The 17,213-nt window shown below is 44.1% G+C and overlaps 1 protein-coding gene across 2 annotated transcripts in view; it reads right to left on the reverse strand.

Annotated features, from left to right (window-relative positions):
* Positions 1 to 655: 655 nt before the first annotated feature.
* RIC8B (RIC8 guanine nucleotide exchange factor B) overlaps positions 656 to 17,213 on the reverse strand; it is a 74,513-nt gene continuing 57,955 nt past the window's right edge. For both annotated transcript variants that reach the window (XM_056517312.1, XM_056517313.1), the window contains exons 9-10: positions 14,100 to 14,219; positions 656 to 1,710 (exon numbers count right to left, since the gene is read on the reverse strand). In XM_056517312.1, coding sequence (XP_056373287.1) covers positions 1,599 to 1,710; positions 14,100 to 14,219 — 232 coding nt within the window. In that variant the 3' untranslated portion in view covers positions 656 to 1,598. The remainder of the gene's footprint in view (positions 1,711 to 14,099; positions 14,220 to 17,213) is intronic.

Here is a 17,213-nt window from a genome sequence, read left to right on the forward strand (position 1 = left end):
TAAATTCATCTCTAATACGTGTGTGTGTGTGTGTATATATATATATATATATATATATACATATACACACACACACACATAAACAGACATATACATTATATATATATATATATATATATATATATATATATATATATATATATATATATAATTTACACACATACACAGACCCCAGTGTGTCGGATATGCATAGAGCTTTTGAGGCTTAGTGGTCCTGTCCGAACGTCCCAATGTGAGCGGACTTGACTACAGTCCACGATAGCAGTAAATATATTAATACTGATCGTAAAATTACATTGAAATACAGTATTGGGTCAATGTATGGAACCTGTGACGCTTACAAAAGTCATGTTTAAACTTCTATCCTATTGATCCGGGGGTTGTCAAATGTTCTCCTGCATTTTTTTTCTCCCAAAAGAGCATTTCCCCTATAAAGAAATATTACTTTCATAAAAGGGGTGATCTGGCCTATAACATTTTTCACCTACCCAATGAACAAGTGTTTCTATCACTAGTTTATTTGGGGTAGCAGCACACATGCTGGGCCATTGCTCACTTATGGCAGTGTTTCCCAACCAGGGTGCCTCCAGCTGTTGCAAAACTACAACTCCCAGTATGCCCGGACAGCCAAAGGCTGTCCGGGCATACTGGGAGTTGTAGTTTTGCAACAGCTGGAGGCACCCTGGTTGGGAAGCACTGCACTATGAGAATGTCAAATAGAGTACAGTGCTTTTCGATCTTCAAAATTCCATTGGCAAGTGATGCCCAAGCATGGGCATTGTTATACTATTGACAAAATTGTCCTTTGTAATGATCGGGGGGTGGGGGACCCCACAAATTATACACATCTCTCTGTGGATAAGGTAACAGCGCAAATGCATAAGCATCACTCGACCTTCAATAATAGTGAAGCGCTGTACTCTGTTTCGAAATTCTCTCACCCTACACGGCTGGCGGATTCGTAATCCAGGAGAAGAATGCACCCTAATACAGATGTCTGAGGATAGCAGGTAAGCTAGGTGACCCCTATTGGTGCTGTAATGGTGGTCATATTAGTACTCACCCAGCTTTTCCAGAAAAAGACATAAGTAAGGTTAAGTTCACACAGCCTCTGTGCGCTGGTAAGGGAGCTCTGTCGGAAGGACAGGCGTTGAGCAGAGAAAAAAAAATACTGCAAATCCGACCTTTTTTCTGACCTTTTTTTTGCCCAATGGACCCAATTTAGGTCAATGGGATCAGTCGGTGTCAGTTATGCTTTGACCCGTTTAGGGTCTGTTCGGCGACAAAACATGGAGCCGAACTGACCCTGAACGTGTTGGAGCAAAACGGCTGTGTGAACCTGGTCTAAGAAAGAGGAGAGAAACAGAACTTGACAAAGGAGAAAAAGTTGTGTTTTTTTTTTTTTTTTAAAGGGGAAATGCTCTTTTAGGGACACTGGGAACGTAACAAAACAAAAAAAAAATTATTATAAATTCATATTTCTTTAAAACTTGGACATATCAAGAGTATAAATAGCAATCTCTCACTGTAGATAAAAAAAAAAACAACAACAAAAATGAAACAAAACAAAAAGAAGAAAAGCCCAGCAGGTGGAGATTTTAGTCTGAGTCTGAACTGTCCGGCTCGGCGATCTGTGCGTAACGTACGGCTTCTTGCAGCGGAACCATCGTCCCGTCCAGTTTCACTCCCATCGGTTTGATGAGATCTTCCCTAGAAGACACAATAAAAAAAGAAAAATTATGGATAAAAACACATATACTGCTTCCTCCATAGACTTAGGCTGCATAATAAATGCCAGACAAATAAAGGACTGGGGGGGGGAACAATGGCTGCCACTCGGGCACAGTTGCCACCGTTCAGTGTGCAAGGCAAGGGCTGCACCTGCCACGTCTTCAATTTCTTACTTTTTGCAAAGAAAAAAAATAAAATAAAATAAATAAATAAAATAAAAATCAAGGGCTCCGAGCCAATTCAATAGGTGACTCGATAAGTTTTTAATTTAATCACGGGATGGCGGGCGGGGGAGGGGGCGAGAGTTAGGAAGGAAAATCCTGTAGTGGTGCTCGAGAGCCGACCGATTCACTGGGAATTAGCCGACCCATTGTCTGCGCCGCTTTAATTACGGAGCTGACAATCAGTTTAATCCTTTTAAAGGTTCCCGACGGCTCTCCAACATTAATCCAATTATATCTGCGCCGCAAGGCGCCGCCGGCGTACACCAATCACACTTTATTGATTTACGGCTAATACACAAATATATAAGAATTAAAAATGTTATGGCATCAACCAAAAATGACCGAAGATGGTTCTAGGTGATCTTGGACTCGCCCAAGGATGTAGCGCAACGTTCTAAGACAGTGTTTTCCAACCAGTGTGCCTCCAGCTGTTGCAAAACTACAACTCCCAGCATGCCCGGACAGCCAAAGGCTGTCCGGGCATGCTGGGAGTTGTAGTTTTGCAACAGCTGGAGGCACCCTGGTTGGGAAACACTGTTCTAAGACAAATAGAAGTGCATTTTCACTATTGATCCTTATGCCTTTTTTTTTGTTTAGTTAAAAGTTTTAAACCAGGCTGTTTTTTTTTTTTTTTAACCCTCTTGTTGTAAAAGTAAAGTACCAAACCAAACTTTTAATATATTGTTCCTTATGTAACTATAAAGACATTTTGCTATTTACTTGCTGTTAAAATTCTCAACCTTTATATGTTTTTAATGTGACAAAAAAGAAATAGCCACTAGGTGGCACAGTTCTGTTTCCTGCTGCAAATCAAACAGTTAGTTTGGTCTCCTCCCGGCCTGGCAGAAGACCAAACTCAGGAATTGCGTGCGGGGCATGGGGAGGAACAGCTCTCGCAGGCTTCAGTGACGTCACGTCTGCTGGGGAACGCCCACTTTCCCCTGCCGGGAGCTTACACAATGTGATACAGAGCTCCAAATCAGCTGGAGAGCCACAGGTTGGGGAACACTGCTCTAGAGTGTGTCCATAGTAGTCCTGCTTGTCTGCTCATTAAAGGGGTATTCCAGGGAAAAAAAAAAAAATTTATATCAACTGGCTCCAGAAAGTTAAACAGATTTGTAAATTACTTCTATAAAAAAAATCTTAATCCGTTCAATAATTATCAGCTGCTGAAGTTGAGTTGTTCTTTTCTGTCTGGAAACAGTGCTCTCTGCTGACATCTCTGCTTGTCTCGGGAACTGCACAGAGTAGAAGAGGTTTGCTATGGGGATTTGCTTCTAAACTGGGCGGTTCCCGAAACACGTGTCATCAGAGAGCACTTAGACAGAAAAGAACAACTCAACTTCAGCAGCTCATAAGTACTGAAAGGATTAAGATTTTTTAATAGAAGTAATTTACAAATGTGTTTAACTTTCGGGAGCCAGATGATATATAGATATATATATAGATATATATATATATATATATAGATATATATATATATATATATAAAGTATTTTCCTGGATAACCCCTTAAAAGCGGTTATCCTGGATAAGAAAAACCAGTGCCGATTTCTTCAACAAACAGCGCCACCCCTGTTCTCAGGTTGTGTGTGGTATTGCAGCTCAGTCCTATTGAAGTAAATGGAGCCAAATTGTAATACCACAGACAACCTGAGGACAGGGGGGGAGGGGAATACTCATTTCACAAGGCAGCATTTTCTAACCAGGGTGCCTCCTGCTGTTGCAAAACTACAACTCCCAGCATGGGAGTTGTAGTTTTGCAACAGCTGGAGGCATCCCGGTTGGAAAGAATAGAATGTATAGAGCGTTCTAGAACATTAATTGCTTTTTGTCCTATATCCAACTAGTCACATTCCTTCACCGGCTTCCAGGTCTCCTAAGACGATCCGTCCATTCACCTACAGCTATAATGAGATACCTACCTGAGGAATTTAAAAAATAATAATAATAAATAAAAAACGTATTCTATCGCTGACTTTTCATCCCGAGGGCCACAAAGACACCAAAGAGCGCATCTTCCCCGTGCGCAATTAATGACTGTCTGCGGGAGAGCCGAGCGCCATTCAGTCGGCCGAAGCCCCCCCCCCCCCCCCCTCTTTCCCTATTAATATTTCGTGTTAATTGAAGTCTAAATACCAACAATACGTTCTATTCCCTTTCTATCTCGTGATTTTTGTTTTGTCACCCGCCACAAAAGGAGCGGCGAGAAGCGACGGCGGCACGGCCTGAACAATTAGCCTGTAATTACGTCTCTGTAATGAGCAGCCCGCACAGGCCGCCGAACGCCGCCGCTATCCCTCTTATAGCCTCCGCTGAATATATTACAGAACTAGACCCTCCGGGATAATTGGACCCGATTCTTCCACTGTAGGATTCCAAAGTACCAACAAAAGGTTGGCTGGCAGCGCGAAACCTTAACTAGGACCCATTGTGATACGTAGAAAGCGACGCATTCACCGCAAGCGCACTTATTAAAAACTATAGGTGGACGCACAAAAGAGAGGGGGGGGGGGATGAAAGGGAAGAGGGGAGGGTGAGACGCATACGGAGGAGAATATGAAATATAATAGACTGTATAGAAACTATCGGGGACGGTTCTTAAAGGGACAGTAAATGTTTACAAAATAAAGAATTCGGACCCATCCTACATAGACAGGTCCGGGGCGGTCACATGGGGGGGGGGGGGGGTTGCACCTGCTGTCAGAAATGCAATGTTAGTGAACGGAACGATTAAAGGGGTACTCCTCTCAACTGGTGCCAGAAAGTTAAACAGATTTGTAAATGACTTCTATTTAAAAAATCTTAATCCTTCCAGTACTTATCAGCTGCTGTATGCGCCACAGGAAGTTCTTTTCTTTTTGCATTTTCTTTCTGTCTGACCTCCGTGCTCTCTGCAGACACCTCTGTCTATATCAGGAACTGTCCAGAGTAGGAGCAAATCCTCGAAAACCTATCCTGCTCTGGACAGTTCCTAAGATGGACAGAGGTGTCAGCAGAGAGCACTGTGGTCAGACAGAAAGGAAATTCGAAAAAGAAAAGAAAAACTTCCTGTGGAGCATATAGCAGCTGATAAGTACTGGAAGGATTAAGATTTTTAAATAGAATTCATTTACAAGTCTGCTTAACTTTCTGGAACCAGTTGATTTAAAGAAAGAAAAAAAAAAAAAAAAAGAAAAGGTTTTCCAGTGGAGTACCCCTTTAAGGAAATGTTTTTTCCTACAATGCAGTCTCTGCAATCTGCGGACCTCCAGCTGTTGCAAAACTACAACTCCCAGCATGCCCGGACAGCCAACGGCTGTCCGGGCATGTTGGTAGTTGTAGTTTTAAAACAGCTGGAGGGCCGCAGTTTGGAGACCACGGTTGTAGACGATCGAAGGGGGGCCTGTCATAAGTTAGTACTGATCAGTTCTATCAGCGATCTTCTTGTACAGCCTGCTTTTGCAGACTGTACAAGAAGATGTGCGATTCTACCTAAGAGGACTCATCGGGCCAACACAATCACATTGTGGGGGTCTGATGAGGCCCCCCCGAACCCACCGGCATTTATTTTCCCTATAAGTCCCATAAGCGGCAAAAGCACAGCATCTAAAAAGTCAATAGGGGACCTCAGTATCAAGGGGTTAAAAGGACCCTGTGGTCCCTTATATTGCTGTCTGCATCATAAGTCATCACGGTGGTCCCCGGCGGCTTTTCCCCCACCCCCAGCGGTCTTATATGGTTGATAGATCTCTCCCTGTTTGGGTATAGGGATAGAGATCTAGGGGATAACCCCTTTAAAACAGCACCACACCTGTTAAAAGGTCATATGTTGTATTGCAGCTCAGATCCACTAAAGTGTGCGGGCCTGAGCTGCAATACCACATATAACCTGTGAACAGTTGTGGCACTGTGGCTGAAAAAAAAAAAAGTTTTTCTCATAAATTTTTATGGTATTCCAGCCACAGCAAGTGGAGGCCTCCCAGACTAGTCCTACAGCGTCATTTGTTTTATTCCAGAACAGCGGCATCTATATGTTTCCTTACTGTAACTGGGTCACGTGGCCACAAGTCTAAGCCATAAAAAATGACAGTAGGCAATGGTCAGCACTTCCGTGGTGGTGGTGCGCATGACGTGACAAATAATTACAGTGTCAGAACAAGAGGTCAGTCCTGGGTTCTGACTTCCTGTGAACTACAAAATGACAATCTCCTACTAGCTTCCAGATCTCTCCCCTTCCAGCTCTATCTGTATACTGCTGCTATCTCTATGGGATCATGATTTATAGTAGATATACAGCTTCCATCTCAGCTCTATCTGTATACTGCTGCTATCTGTATGGGATCAGGATATATAGTAGTTATAGACATCCTCTTCAGCTATCTGTATACTGCTGCTGCTGCTGCTGCTGCTATCTCTATGGGATCGGGATATATAGTAGTTATCCACCTCCCCTCCAGCTCTATCTGTATAGTGCTTCTGCTATCTCTATGGGATCAGGACATATAGTAGTTATACACCTCCCCTCCCAGCTCTATCTGTATACTGCTTCTGCTATCTCTATGGGATCATGATTTATAGTAGTTATACACCTTCCATCCCAGCTCTATCTGTATACTGCTGCTATCTCTATGGGATCAGGATATTTAGTAGTTATAGACATCCTCTCCAGCTCTATCCGTATGCTGCCGCTGCTGCTAGCTCTATAGGATCAGGATATATAGTAGTTATACTCCTCCCCTCCAGCTCTATCTGTATACTGCTGCTATCTGTATGGGATCAGGATATATGGTAGTTATAGACATCCTCTTCAGCTATCTGTATACTGCTGCATCTGCTGCTATCTCTGTGGGATCTGGATATATAGTAGTTATACACCTCCCCTCCAGCTCTATCTGTATACTGCTGCTGTTGCTATTTCTATGTGATCTGGATATATAGTAGTTATACACCTCCCCTCCAGCTCTATCTTTATACTGCTTCTGCTATCTCTATGGGATCAGGACATATAGTAGTTATACACCTCCCCTCCAGCTCTATCTGTATACTGCTGCTGTTGCTATTTCTATGGGATCAGGATATATAGTAGTTATACACCTCCCCTCCAGCTCTATCTGTATACTGCTGCTGTTGCTATTTCTATGGGATCAGGATATATAGTAGTTATACACCTCCCCTCCAGCTCTATCTGTATACTGCTGCTGTTGCTATTTCTATGGGATCAGGATATATAGTAGTTATACCCCTCCCCTCCAGCTCTATCTGTATAGTGCTGCTGCTGTCTCTATGGGATCAGGATATATAGTAGTTATACACTCCCCTCCAGCTCTATCTGTATACGGTGGCTGCTATTTCTATGGGATCAGGATATTTAGTAGTTATACACCTCCCCTCCAGCTCTATCTGTATACTGCTGCTGCTGTCTCTATGGGATCTTGATATACAATTGCGCTTCTTACTGCAGCCTTTCTGTTTTTTTGCAACTCGTGTCAAAATTGCAGCAAAAAGTTACCATTTTCCCACAAATGTGCACATCATGGTAAAATTTTGTAATTTTGACAGTGTTTTCGGAAAAGCACAGTAGAGACATCACAAAATACTGTAAAAATGTTTTACAAAAATGCAGTAACAATTCAACGTGCGAACACAGCAAACCTCAAATCTTCATTAAAGGAGTACTCCGCTGCTCAGCGTTTGGAATAAACTGTTCCGCACACTGGAGCTGGGAGCACGTGACGTTATAGCTCCGCCCCCTTATGACGTCCCACCCCCCCCCCTCAATGCAAGTCTATGGGACTTGCATTGAGGGGGTGGGGCATGACCTCACGAGGGGGCGGAGCTATAACATCACGAGCTTCCAGCGCCGGCTCCAGCGTTCAGAACAGTTTGCTCCAAACGCTGAGCAGCGGAGTACTCCTTTAAAACATCTCAATTGTGATTATAGGGCAAATTACTTTTACATAATGGCAATATTTCTCTAAAAAAAATACAAAACACAAATAAAAATAAAAAATAAAAAAAAACACTTTAAGGGTAGGGTCACGCGTGCCATATTTTGCTGCTGCTTATTTTCCGGCCCAATAAAGGGGTACTCCGGTGGAAAACATTTTCTTTTAAATTAACTGGTGCCAGAAAGTTAAACAGATTTGTAAATTACTTCTATTAAAAAATCTTTACCTTTCCAGTACTTATTAGCAGCTGTATGCTACAGAGGAAATTATTTTCTTTTTGAATTTCTTTTTTGTCTTGTCCACAGTGCTCTCTGCTGACACCTGATGCCCTTATCAGGAACTGTCCAGAGCAGGAGAAAATCCCTATAGCAAACCTATGCTGCACTGGACAGTTCCTGACACTGACAGAGGTGTCAGCAGAGAGCACTGTGGACAAGACAAAAAAGAAATTCAAAAAGAAAAGAATTTCCTCTGTAGCATACAGCTGTTAATAAGTACTGGAAGGGTAAAGATTTTTTGATTGAAGTCATTTACAAATCTGTTTAACTTTCTGGCACCAGTTGATTTAAAAAAAATAAAAATTTCCACCGGAGTACCCCTTTAAATCAATGAGTAGCAAAATCAGCTACAAAGTATGCAGCAAAATAAGGCACGTCTGACCTTACCCTAAATAAGAAAATGCATCAAAACTGTATGTAGTGTAAACAGACTCCAACCCACCTATGAGTACCTGGGTGATCTTCAGCACTAGCAGTCTGATTAGATGACCAGGTGCAGTGATCAAATGCCACACCCAATCTCTTTGCACAGCCAGAGGAATCATGGGAAATGTAGGCTGCATTAAAGGGGTACTCCGCTGCTCAGCGTTTGGAACAAACTGTTCCGAACGCTGGAGCAGGGAGCTACTGATGTCATAGCCCCTCCCCTTCATGATGTCCAACCCCGCCCCTCAATGCAAGTCTATGGGAGGGGGCGTGACAGTCGTCACGCCCCCTCCCATAGACATGCATTGAGGGGACGGGGCACTATTATAGCTTTCTTTTTTTTCTTTTTTTTTTTATCATGAACAACCCCTTTAGACAGGTTTCTCGGTTATAGTAACAATTATTGATGCTGGTTTAAAGGGGTACTCTGGCTGACCAAGCATACATCGCTGCGGCACAGGAAATATGGCAGAACATCAATCAACTGAACTGTTTGTAGTACCGTACTCTGCTCTGGCTCATAGGAAAAGTGGCCCAGAGAGAAGAACCACACTTTACAGCAGTGTTTCTCAAGTGCGGTCCTCAAGTCCCCCCAACAGGTCATGTTTTCAGGATTTCCTTAGTCTTTCACCTGTGAAAGACTAAGAAAATCCTGACAACATGACCTGTTGGGGGGGACTTGAGAAACACAGCTCTACGACAACTACACTGCTCAAAAAAAATAAAGGGAACACTTAAACAACACAATGTAACTCCAATTCAATGACACTTCTGTGAAATCCCACTGTCCACTCCGGAAGCAACACTGATTGACAATCAATTTCACATGCTGTTGTGCAAATGGAACAGACAACAGGTGGAAATTATAGGCAATTAGCAAGCAAGACACCCCCAATAAAAGGAGTGGTTCTGCAGGTGGTGATGACCGACCACTTCTCAGTCCCTATGCTTCCTGGCTGAAGTTTAGGTCACTTTTGAATGCTGGCAGTGCTTTCACTCTAGTGGTAGCATGAGACGGAGTCTACAACCCACACAAGTGGCTCAGGTAGTGCAGCTCATCCAGGATGGCTCATCAATGCGAGCTGTGGCAAGAAGGTTTGCGGTGTCTGTCAGCGTAGTGTTCCAAGCATGGAGGCGCTACCAGGAGACATGGAGGAGGCCGTAGGAGGGCAACAACCCAGAAGCAGGACCACTACCTCTGCCTTTGTGCAAGGAGGAGCACTGCCAGAGCCCTGCAAAATGACCTTCAGCAGGCCACAAATGTGCATGTGTCCACTCAAACGGTCAAAAACAGACTCCATGAGGGTGGTATGAGGGCTCGACATCCACAGGTGGGGGTTGTGCTTACAGCCCAACACAGTGCAGGACGTTTGGCATTTCCTAGAGAACACCAAGATTGGCAAATTCGTCACCGGCGCCCTGTGCTCTTCACAGATGAAATCAAGGTTCACACTGAACACATGTAAAGGAGAATGGGGAAAAAGGCGGTTTGGTGGAGGCGCTGCTTGTGTGACGTCAAGAATCGAGAGTACAGACCGGCACAGGATATCAATTGGTCTTCTTTGGATAAAGATGGACAACGTGTTTCGGCATACTTCTGATGCCTTCCTCAGGTCCAATAAAATTGCATACTTCGCTGGTGGTGCTGTAGGAGAGTGCTGATATGGATCCTGTCTCTTGGTGGTGCCGGCGTCCAGCACTGCACGCCGGCACCACCAAGAGACAGGATCCATATCAGCACGCTCCTACAGCACCACCAGCGAAGTATGCAATTTTATTGGACCTGAGGAAGGCATCAGAAGTATGCCGAAACGCGTTGTCCATCTTTATCCAAATAAGACCAATTGATATCCTGTGCCGGTCTGTACTCTCGATTCTTGACGTCACACAAGCAGCGCCTCCACCAAACCGCCTTTTTCCCCATTCTCCTTTGCATTATCTATACTGGTTACCTTTGGTTCAACCAGCGGCGGTCGTGAGTGCGGCAGCACTTTTGCCTTTACCCTATTTTTAACAGCAGAAAGTGCTGTTGGTTCGTGGTCACCCTACAGTAAACCACCTTAAGGTCAGTATATCACTTGGGTGTGGTGGAGGGCACATACCTTTTTGATATACATTACAAGGGAGCGCCCCCTGCTTTGTCTTTTTGTCTCTCATCCCGACTGACTGAACACATGTGACAGACGTGACAAAGTCTGGAGACGCCGTGGAGAACGTTCTGCTGCCTGCAACATCCTCCTACATAACCAGTTTGGCGGTGGGTCAGTAATGGTGTGGGGTGGCATTGCTTGCCAGAGGTAGCCTGACTGCCATTAGGTACCGAGATGAGATCCTCAGACCCCTTGTGAGACCATATGCTGGTGAGGTTGGCCCTGGGTTCCACTTAATGCAAGACAATGCTAGACCTCATGTGGCTGGAGTGTGTCAGCAGTTCCTGCAAGAGGAAGGGATTGATGCTATGGACTGGCCCGCCCGTTCCCCAGACCTGAATCCAATTGAGCACATCTGGGACATCATGTCTCGCTCCATCCACCACAGACTGTCCAGGAGTTGGCGGATGCTTTAGTCCAGGTCTGGGAGGTCGTACGGGCATGTGGAGGCCACACACACTACTGAGCCTCATTGTGACTTGTTTTAAGGACATTACATAAAGTTGGATCAGCCTGTAGTGTGGTTTTCCACTTTGATTTTGAGTGTGACTCCATATCCAGACCTCCATGGGTTGATAAATTTGATTTCCATTGATATTTTTTGGTGATTTTGTTGTCAGCACATTCAGCTATGTAAAGACGAAAGTATTTCATATGATTAGTTCATTCATTCAGATCTATGATGTGTTATCTTAGTGTTCCCTTAATTTTTTTTGAGTATATAGTGTATATGATCCAGCAGGGCATATGGATAGGTCGCACTCTTCCCTGCAATCAGCTGTCCACTACCTGTTTGGCTCAGTTTATTTCTAGTAAAGTCCAAAGCAGAACACAGGAACTGGTGGAGGGACAGCTTGTGCTGTGTGTGGAAGAGAAAGGGTCCATGCTGTGACTGTCTGCTTTTTCTTGAGGATCCACACTGGTAATGAAAGGTAAAATCAAGGCTTCTCTTACCACCCATAAAGTCTGGGCAGTTGTCACTTGTGTAAATGCCAGTGTTAGTACTATTGTCTGTATGCAGTGCTGCCTCCTGAATGCAATCTTCCCCTTCCACCTGCTTTAGTTTGCAGGCTTGTTATCAGCAGCAGCAGTTTTGTGCTTAGTGTAGTAACACATTCCTTGCTGTGCTGCTGCTTTATTTCTACTCAATAGCACACCTTGGAAAGCCAGTGCAAAAGAAACTTTGTCTCCCTCCACATGCCATCTATAGTACTGTACTAGGGCTGCACAATATGGGAAAAATGTGCGATTGCGATTTTGGGCCTAAATATTGCGATTGTGATATGTGATGCAATATAACAAGAAAAAATGGTGAAATACCCCCCATTTCATGTCCAATCGCCTATCTATCCACCCATTTTATGCCCACCCCCTATTTCACATCTCCCCCCCACCTTGTCACATTCTCCTCCCCTTGTCACATTCCTCCACCCCCTTGTCACATCCCCCCCCCCCTGTAAATATTAGGTTCTGCGCACTAATTGGCCAGACAGCTAAGGGAAAGGAAGCAACTGTATGTGTACTACTGACAAACAGCCTTATCACAACTCTGAAGAATTAAAGTAAACAAACCATGCAGGTTTTTAAAAAATATTTTGTAACAACAACAGGTAAATTTTAGAGGTACTCCTCCCCTTAACATTTTATCCCCTATCCAAAGGATACGGGATAAGATGTCTGATCTCCGGGGGGTCTGGCCTGCGATCTGAGGAGCGGAGTACCCCATGGCCCGTTTCCAAACAGATGTCCATTTGATTCTTCTCCCCTGTGAAATCTCTCATGTGAGCAGAAAAATGTCACTGCATATAGCCTGTCAGCGACAACTGCGCATGCGCAGTCACAGGGGATAAGAGAGATTTCACAGGTGGGGAGGATCAGCATAGGGGGAGGGAGTTTACTACGAAAATCCAGGACTGACGTCGGCTTGGAAACACCCCGCGTGCACCAAGCTACTTTATTTGCATAATCAGATAAAAAAGGAATAACGGAGGAACGGAGGCACTGATCAGCAAACGGTAAGTACCATTACCATCAGTGTCATCCACACTACAAGTATATACTAATAGTAAATGAAGTATTGAAAAAGACTTCAAATAAACTCATTATTTCCCTTTTATTCATGTCTGGATTTTTTTTTTCCGGGGCCACGTCACCAGTTTAGAGCTGTATCCCTGTTTTGTTTTGTTTTTGGTGCTCTGGCAACCAGCTGTGCATGGGACCTGCAGCACTGCTGCATGCATGTGATCTGTGCCATTTGCAATGCCCTGTATAGATGATGGCCAGAAGCACCACCACGAGGAAGACTGTGAAGGGGACTCTGCGCTAAACTAACGCTGCGGCTTCTTCGTTCTCAGGACCAGAGAGGGACCTAGAGGTATAACAATCTGTCATCACTTAAATAGGCATTGACAGATCAAAAAACTTTTTATATGTTGTTACAGATGAAAATGAAAGACCTTTCGTAATATGGTTGTTTAAATTTTTTTTTTTATATTTAATAAAGAAAACAGCTCCTGAAAAGCCCACCACTAAGGGTCCCCATCCCTACTGGGACACTAACCAGTCCTGCAGCAGCATAAAACTTGTCCATGAGTCATGGACAAGACATGACTCATGGACAAGGCTGCATGAGCAGATGCACCAATCACCTCCCACCACAAGGTAGAGAGACATGACACCTTCCCCATAGAGGATTTTTAACACTGTGAGCTAAGGAAAAGTGGTATTTTTATAGGTGATAGAGACCTAAAAATTAGATGCACATGGCCAGGATTACATACTGTGTAACATAAGTTTTTATTTTTTTTGTTTGTAGGGTCTGACAGGTACGCTTTAACCTAAAAAATACAAAGCAGAGGCGCTCCCTGTGGAGGATCACACGTGCTAATACCGGACAGGGACGGGGAAACAGATGGTCTCTTACCCGCTACGGTTGTGTACCGACATACACAACAATGGTTAGCACGTATGGAAGCAAAGGTTATTGTGTTAGTCTGCAGCCTTCCCATAAAAGCTTGTAGGAACCAGTGAACTTCGTAAAGGATAGGGATTCACAGGCGTTAAAGGAACAAAGAGGCTTCAGGTAGGTAGGTTCAGGTATAAAAAGCTTTATTCAGCCAAGATGCAACGCTTTTCACTTCGCAAGCGCAGCTTCCTCAGGCCTGAGGAAGCTGCTCTTGCGCAGTGAAACGCGTTGCATCTTGGCTGAATAAAGCTTTTTATACCTGAACCTACCTACCTGAAGCCTCTTTGTTCCTGTCAGCGCCTGTGAATCCCTATCCTTTACGAAGTTACCTGGTTCCTACAGGTACGCTTTAAGGCGAGAATACCCCTTTTGATGGGTTCATAGTATATTCCTACCTTGAAAGTTTATCAAACATGTTGACGAGTTTCATTGCCTCGTATTCCTTCTGCTCCTCTGTCATTTCATCTATAGGGTTTGGCAATGGCTCTTCCACATGACCGGTTATTAGATTAATGCTGAAAAACAGAAATGGACATTAGAATTATCGTTCACAATTCCATAGGCTAAAATAACTAATTCTGCATGAGAAAAATATAAACAAATAAATTATTTAATTTTTTACAATTGTGCATATATATTTTTATTTATTTATTTATTTTAGTTTAATTGATAAAATCTAACAAGGAAAAATTAAGAGGGCATGGGTGCAGGGCTACAATGCTGCTGACTATACAGCAGTGGTAAAGCCTTGCACCCTATTGGAATTACTGTGGTTATACAGGTTCCTGTGAAGGTACTCTGGAACAAAATTAAAGGGGTACGCCACTGGAAAACATTCTTTAAATCAACTGGTGCCAGAAAGTTAAACAGATTTGTAAATTACTTCGCTTCTATAAAAATGTTTTAATCCTTCCAGTAGTTATTAGCTGCTGTATGCTCCACAGGAAGTTATTTTCTGTCTGACCACAGTGCTCTCTGCTGACACCTCTGTCCATGTCAGGAACTGTCCAGAGCAGCAGAGCTTTTCTTTGGGGATTTGCTCCTACTCTGTCCATTTTAGGAACTGTCCAGAGGTGTCAGCAGAGAGCATTGTGGTCAGACAGAAAAGAAATTCAAAAAGAAAAGAACTTCCAGTGGATCATACAGCAGCCGATAAATACTGGAAAGATTAAGATTTTTTAAATAGAAGTAATTTACAAATCTGTTTAAATTTCTGGCACCAGTTGATTTAAAAAATGTTTTCCAGTAGCGTACCCCTTTAATTTGGTTCCAGAGTACCTTCACAGGAACCTGTATAACCCCAGTAATTCCAATAGGGTGCAAGGCTTTACCACTGCTGTATAGTCAGCAGCATTGTAGCACTGCACCCATGCCCTCTTAATTCTCCTTGTTAGATTTTATCAATTAAATAAACTAAAATAAAAAAATATAAAAACATTCTATATGCGCAATTTGGCGGACATCAGCCATCGCGCTGATGTCCGCCATTAACCCTTTAGATGCCATGATCAATACAGATTCTGGCATCTGCAACAGGTTTATATCAGCTAAAATGGCAGCCGGAGGTTTCCACACTTGCCTCTGCCGCTCTCCCGGGGTCTACTGTACTGATCTGCCTTCCAGCAGCCCAGAGGAGAAGATGACCGATAATACTGATCAGTGCTATGCCTATGCATAGCACCGAACAGTATTAGCAACCTAATGATTGCTATAGATCAGGAGCCTCAAACTGGTGGCCCTCTAGATGTCTCAAAACTTCAATTCCCAGCATGCCTGGACATACCCAGACAGCCATGGCTGCAGTTAACGGCAACCGCCACGCCCCCTCCCATAGACTTACATTGAGGGGGCGGGGCGTGATGTCTGGAGGGGTGGGGCCGTAACGTCACGAGCCCCAATGCCGGCTCTAAGCTTTCGGAACTATTTGTTCCGAATGCTCAGTACCGGAGTACCCCTTTAAGGGGTTAAGCAGGGAACCCCCAAAGTGTATCGACTTGCCAGAGCTTCACATAAATCACCCACAGGGTTCTAAAAGTTATCCAATGGCATCCATGAAGACAAGTGTAATTCTATTGATACATTTCCCCCAGTGTTCTTTCCCCTGATGTTGCCTTTAGGAATAGTTTATCTATAGATCTATATAGACGTGGAGTCTGGGACTAAAATCAGCTGTAAAATACGGTTCCTCAGTGGGATCTTCAGCCTTTGCAGTGCAATAAAAGTATTTGTACAACAAGGACCTAGAATAACCCTAATGATCTGTAGGTAAATATTATGCTCAGGTAAGTGTATTTCCTTGTTGACACATGTACACGTAATAGGGATTATTCAAAATGCCAGCTCAACCTTGGAATCCTGTGTCTTTTGTGGTAGGGCGGGGAGTAACCTGAACTGTAGGAGGATGCGGATAATATGTATGAATTATTATTGTCTGCAAGACCGTAATACACCCCCTGCCACATAGACAGACAGATCCTGTTGGGGACCACGCCTTTGGCTGTCTGGCCATGCTGGGAGTTGTAGTTTTGCAACATCTGGAGGGCCACAGTTTGGAGACCACTGTCCTTCCAGATGTTGCAAAACTACAACTCTCAGCATGACTGGACAGTCTCAGCATGCTGGGAGTTGTAGTTTTGCAACATCTGGAAGGGAACTGTTTGGAGACCACTATACAGCTGTGTCCAAACTGTAGTGCTCCAGATGTCAATTCAAAGCATGCCGAGACTGTCTAGGCATGCTGGGAGTTGTAGTTCGGCAACATCTGGCCCTTCAGATGTTGCCGAACTACAACTCCCAGCATGCCCGGACAGTCTGGACATGCTTGAAGTTGAAGTTTTGCAACATCTGGAGGGCTACAGTTTGGAGACCACTACACAGTGGTCTCCAAACTTTTCTCCCCCAGTTGCTGCATAACTACAACTCCCAACATGCCCTTCAGCTGTCTGGGTATACTGGGAGTTGTAGTATTGCAACAACTGGAGGAACACTGGTTGGGAAACATTGTCTGTTCCCTAACTCAGTGTTTCTCAACCCGTGTGCCTCCTGCTGTTGAAAAACTCCCAGCAAGCACTGACAGACCATGCATGCTGGGAGTGGTAGTTTTGCAACAGTTGGAGGCACATGGGTTGGGAAACACCGAGTTAGGAAACAGACAGTGGTGCGGTAGTCTGTTACCTAACTCAGTGTTTCCCAATCCCAACCAGTGTAACTCCAGCTGTTGCATAACTACAACTCCCAGCATGCATGGCCTGTCAGTGCATGCTGGGAGTCGTAGTTCCACCCCCCCACACACACACACGGGTGAGGGTTTACAGCAAGTTTCCTGCTTCAAATTTGAGATGCAGCAAATTTTTCCAAAACGGAGCCTCCAGCTGTTGCAAAATAACAATGCCCAGTATTGCCGGATAGCCATTGACTGTCCAGGAATATTGGGAGTTTTGCAACAGCTGGAGGCACCCTGTTTGGGGCAAACTGATGTACAGTATTTTTGGTGGAGGAGGCAAGTGTAA

This window comes from Hyla sarda, chromosome 4 (assembly GCF_029499605.1).
Source record: "Hyla sarda isolate aHylSar1 chromosome 4, aHylSar1.hap1, whole genome shotgun sequence".
In the NCBI taxonomy this organism is placed as follows: Eukaryota; Metazoa; Chordata; class Amphibia; order Anura; family Hylidae; genus Hyla; species Hyla sarda.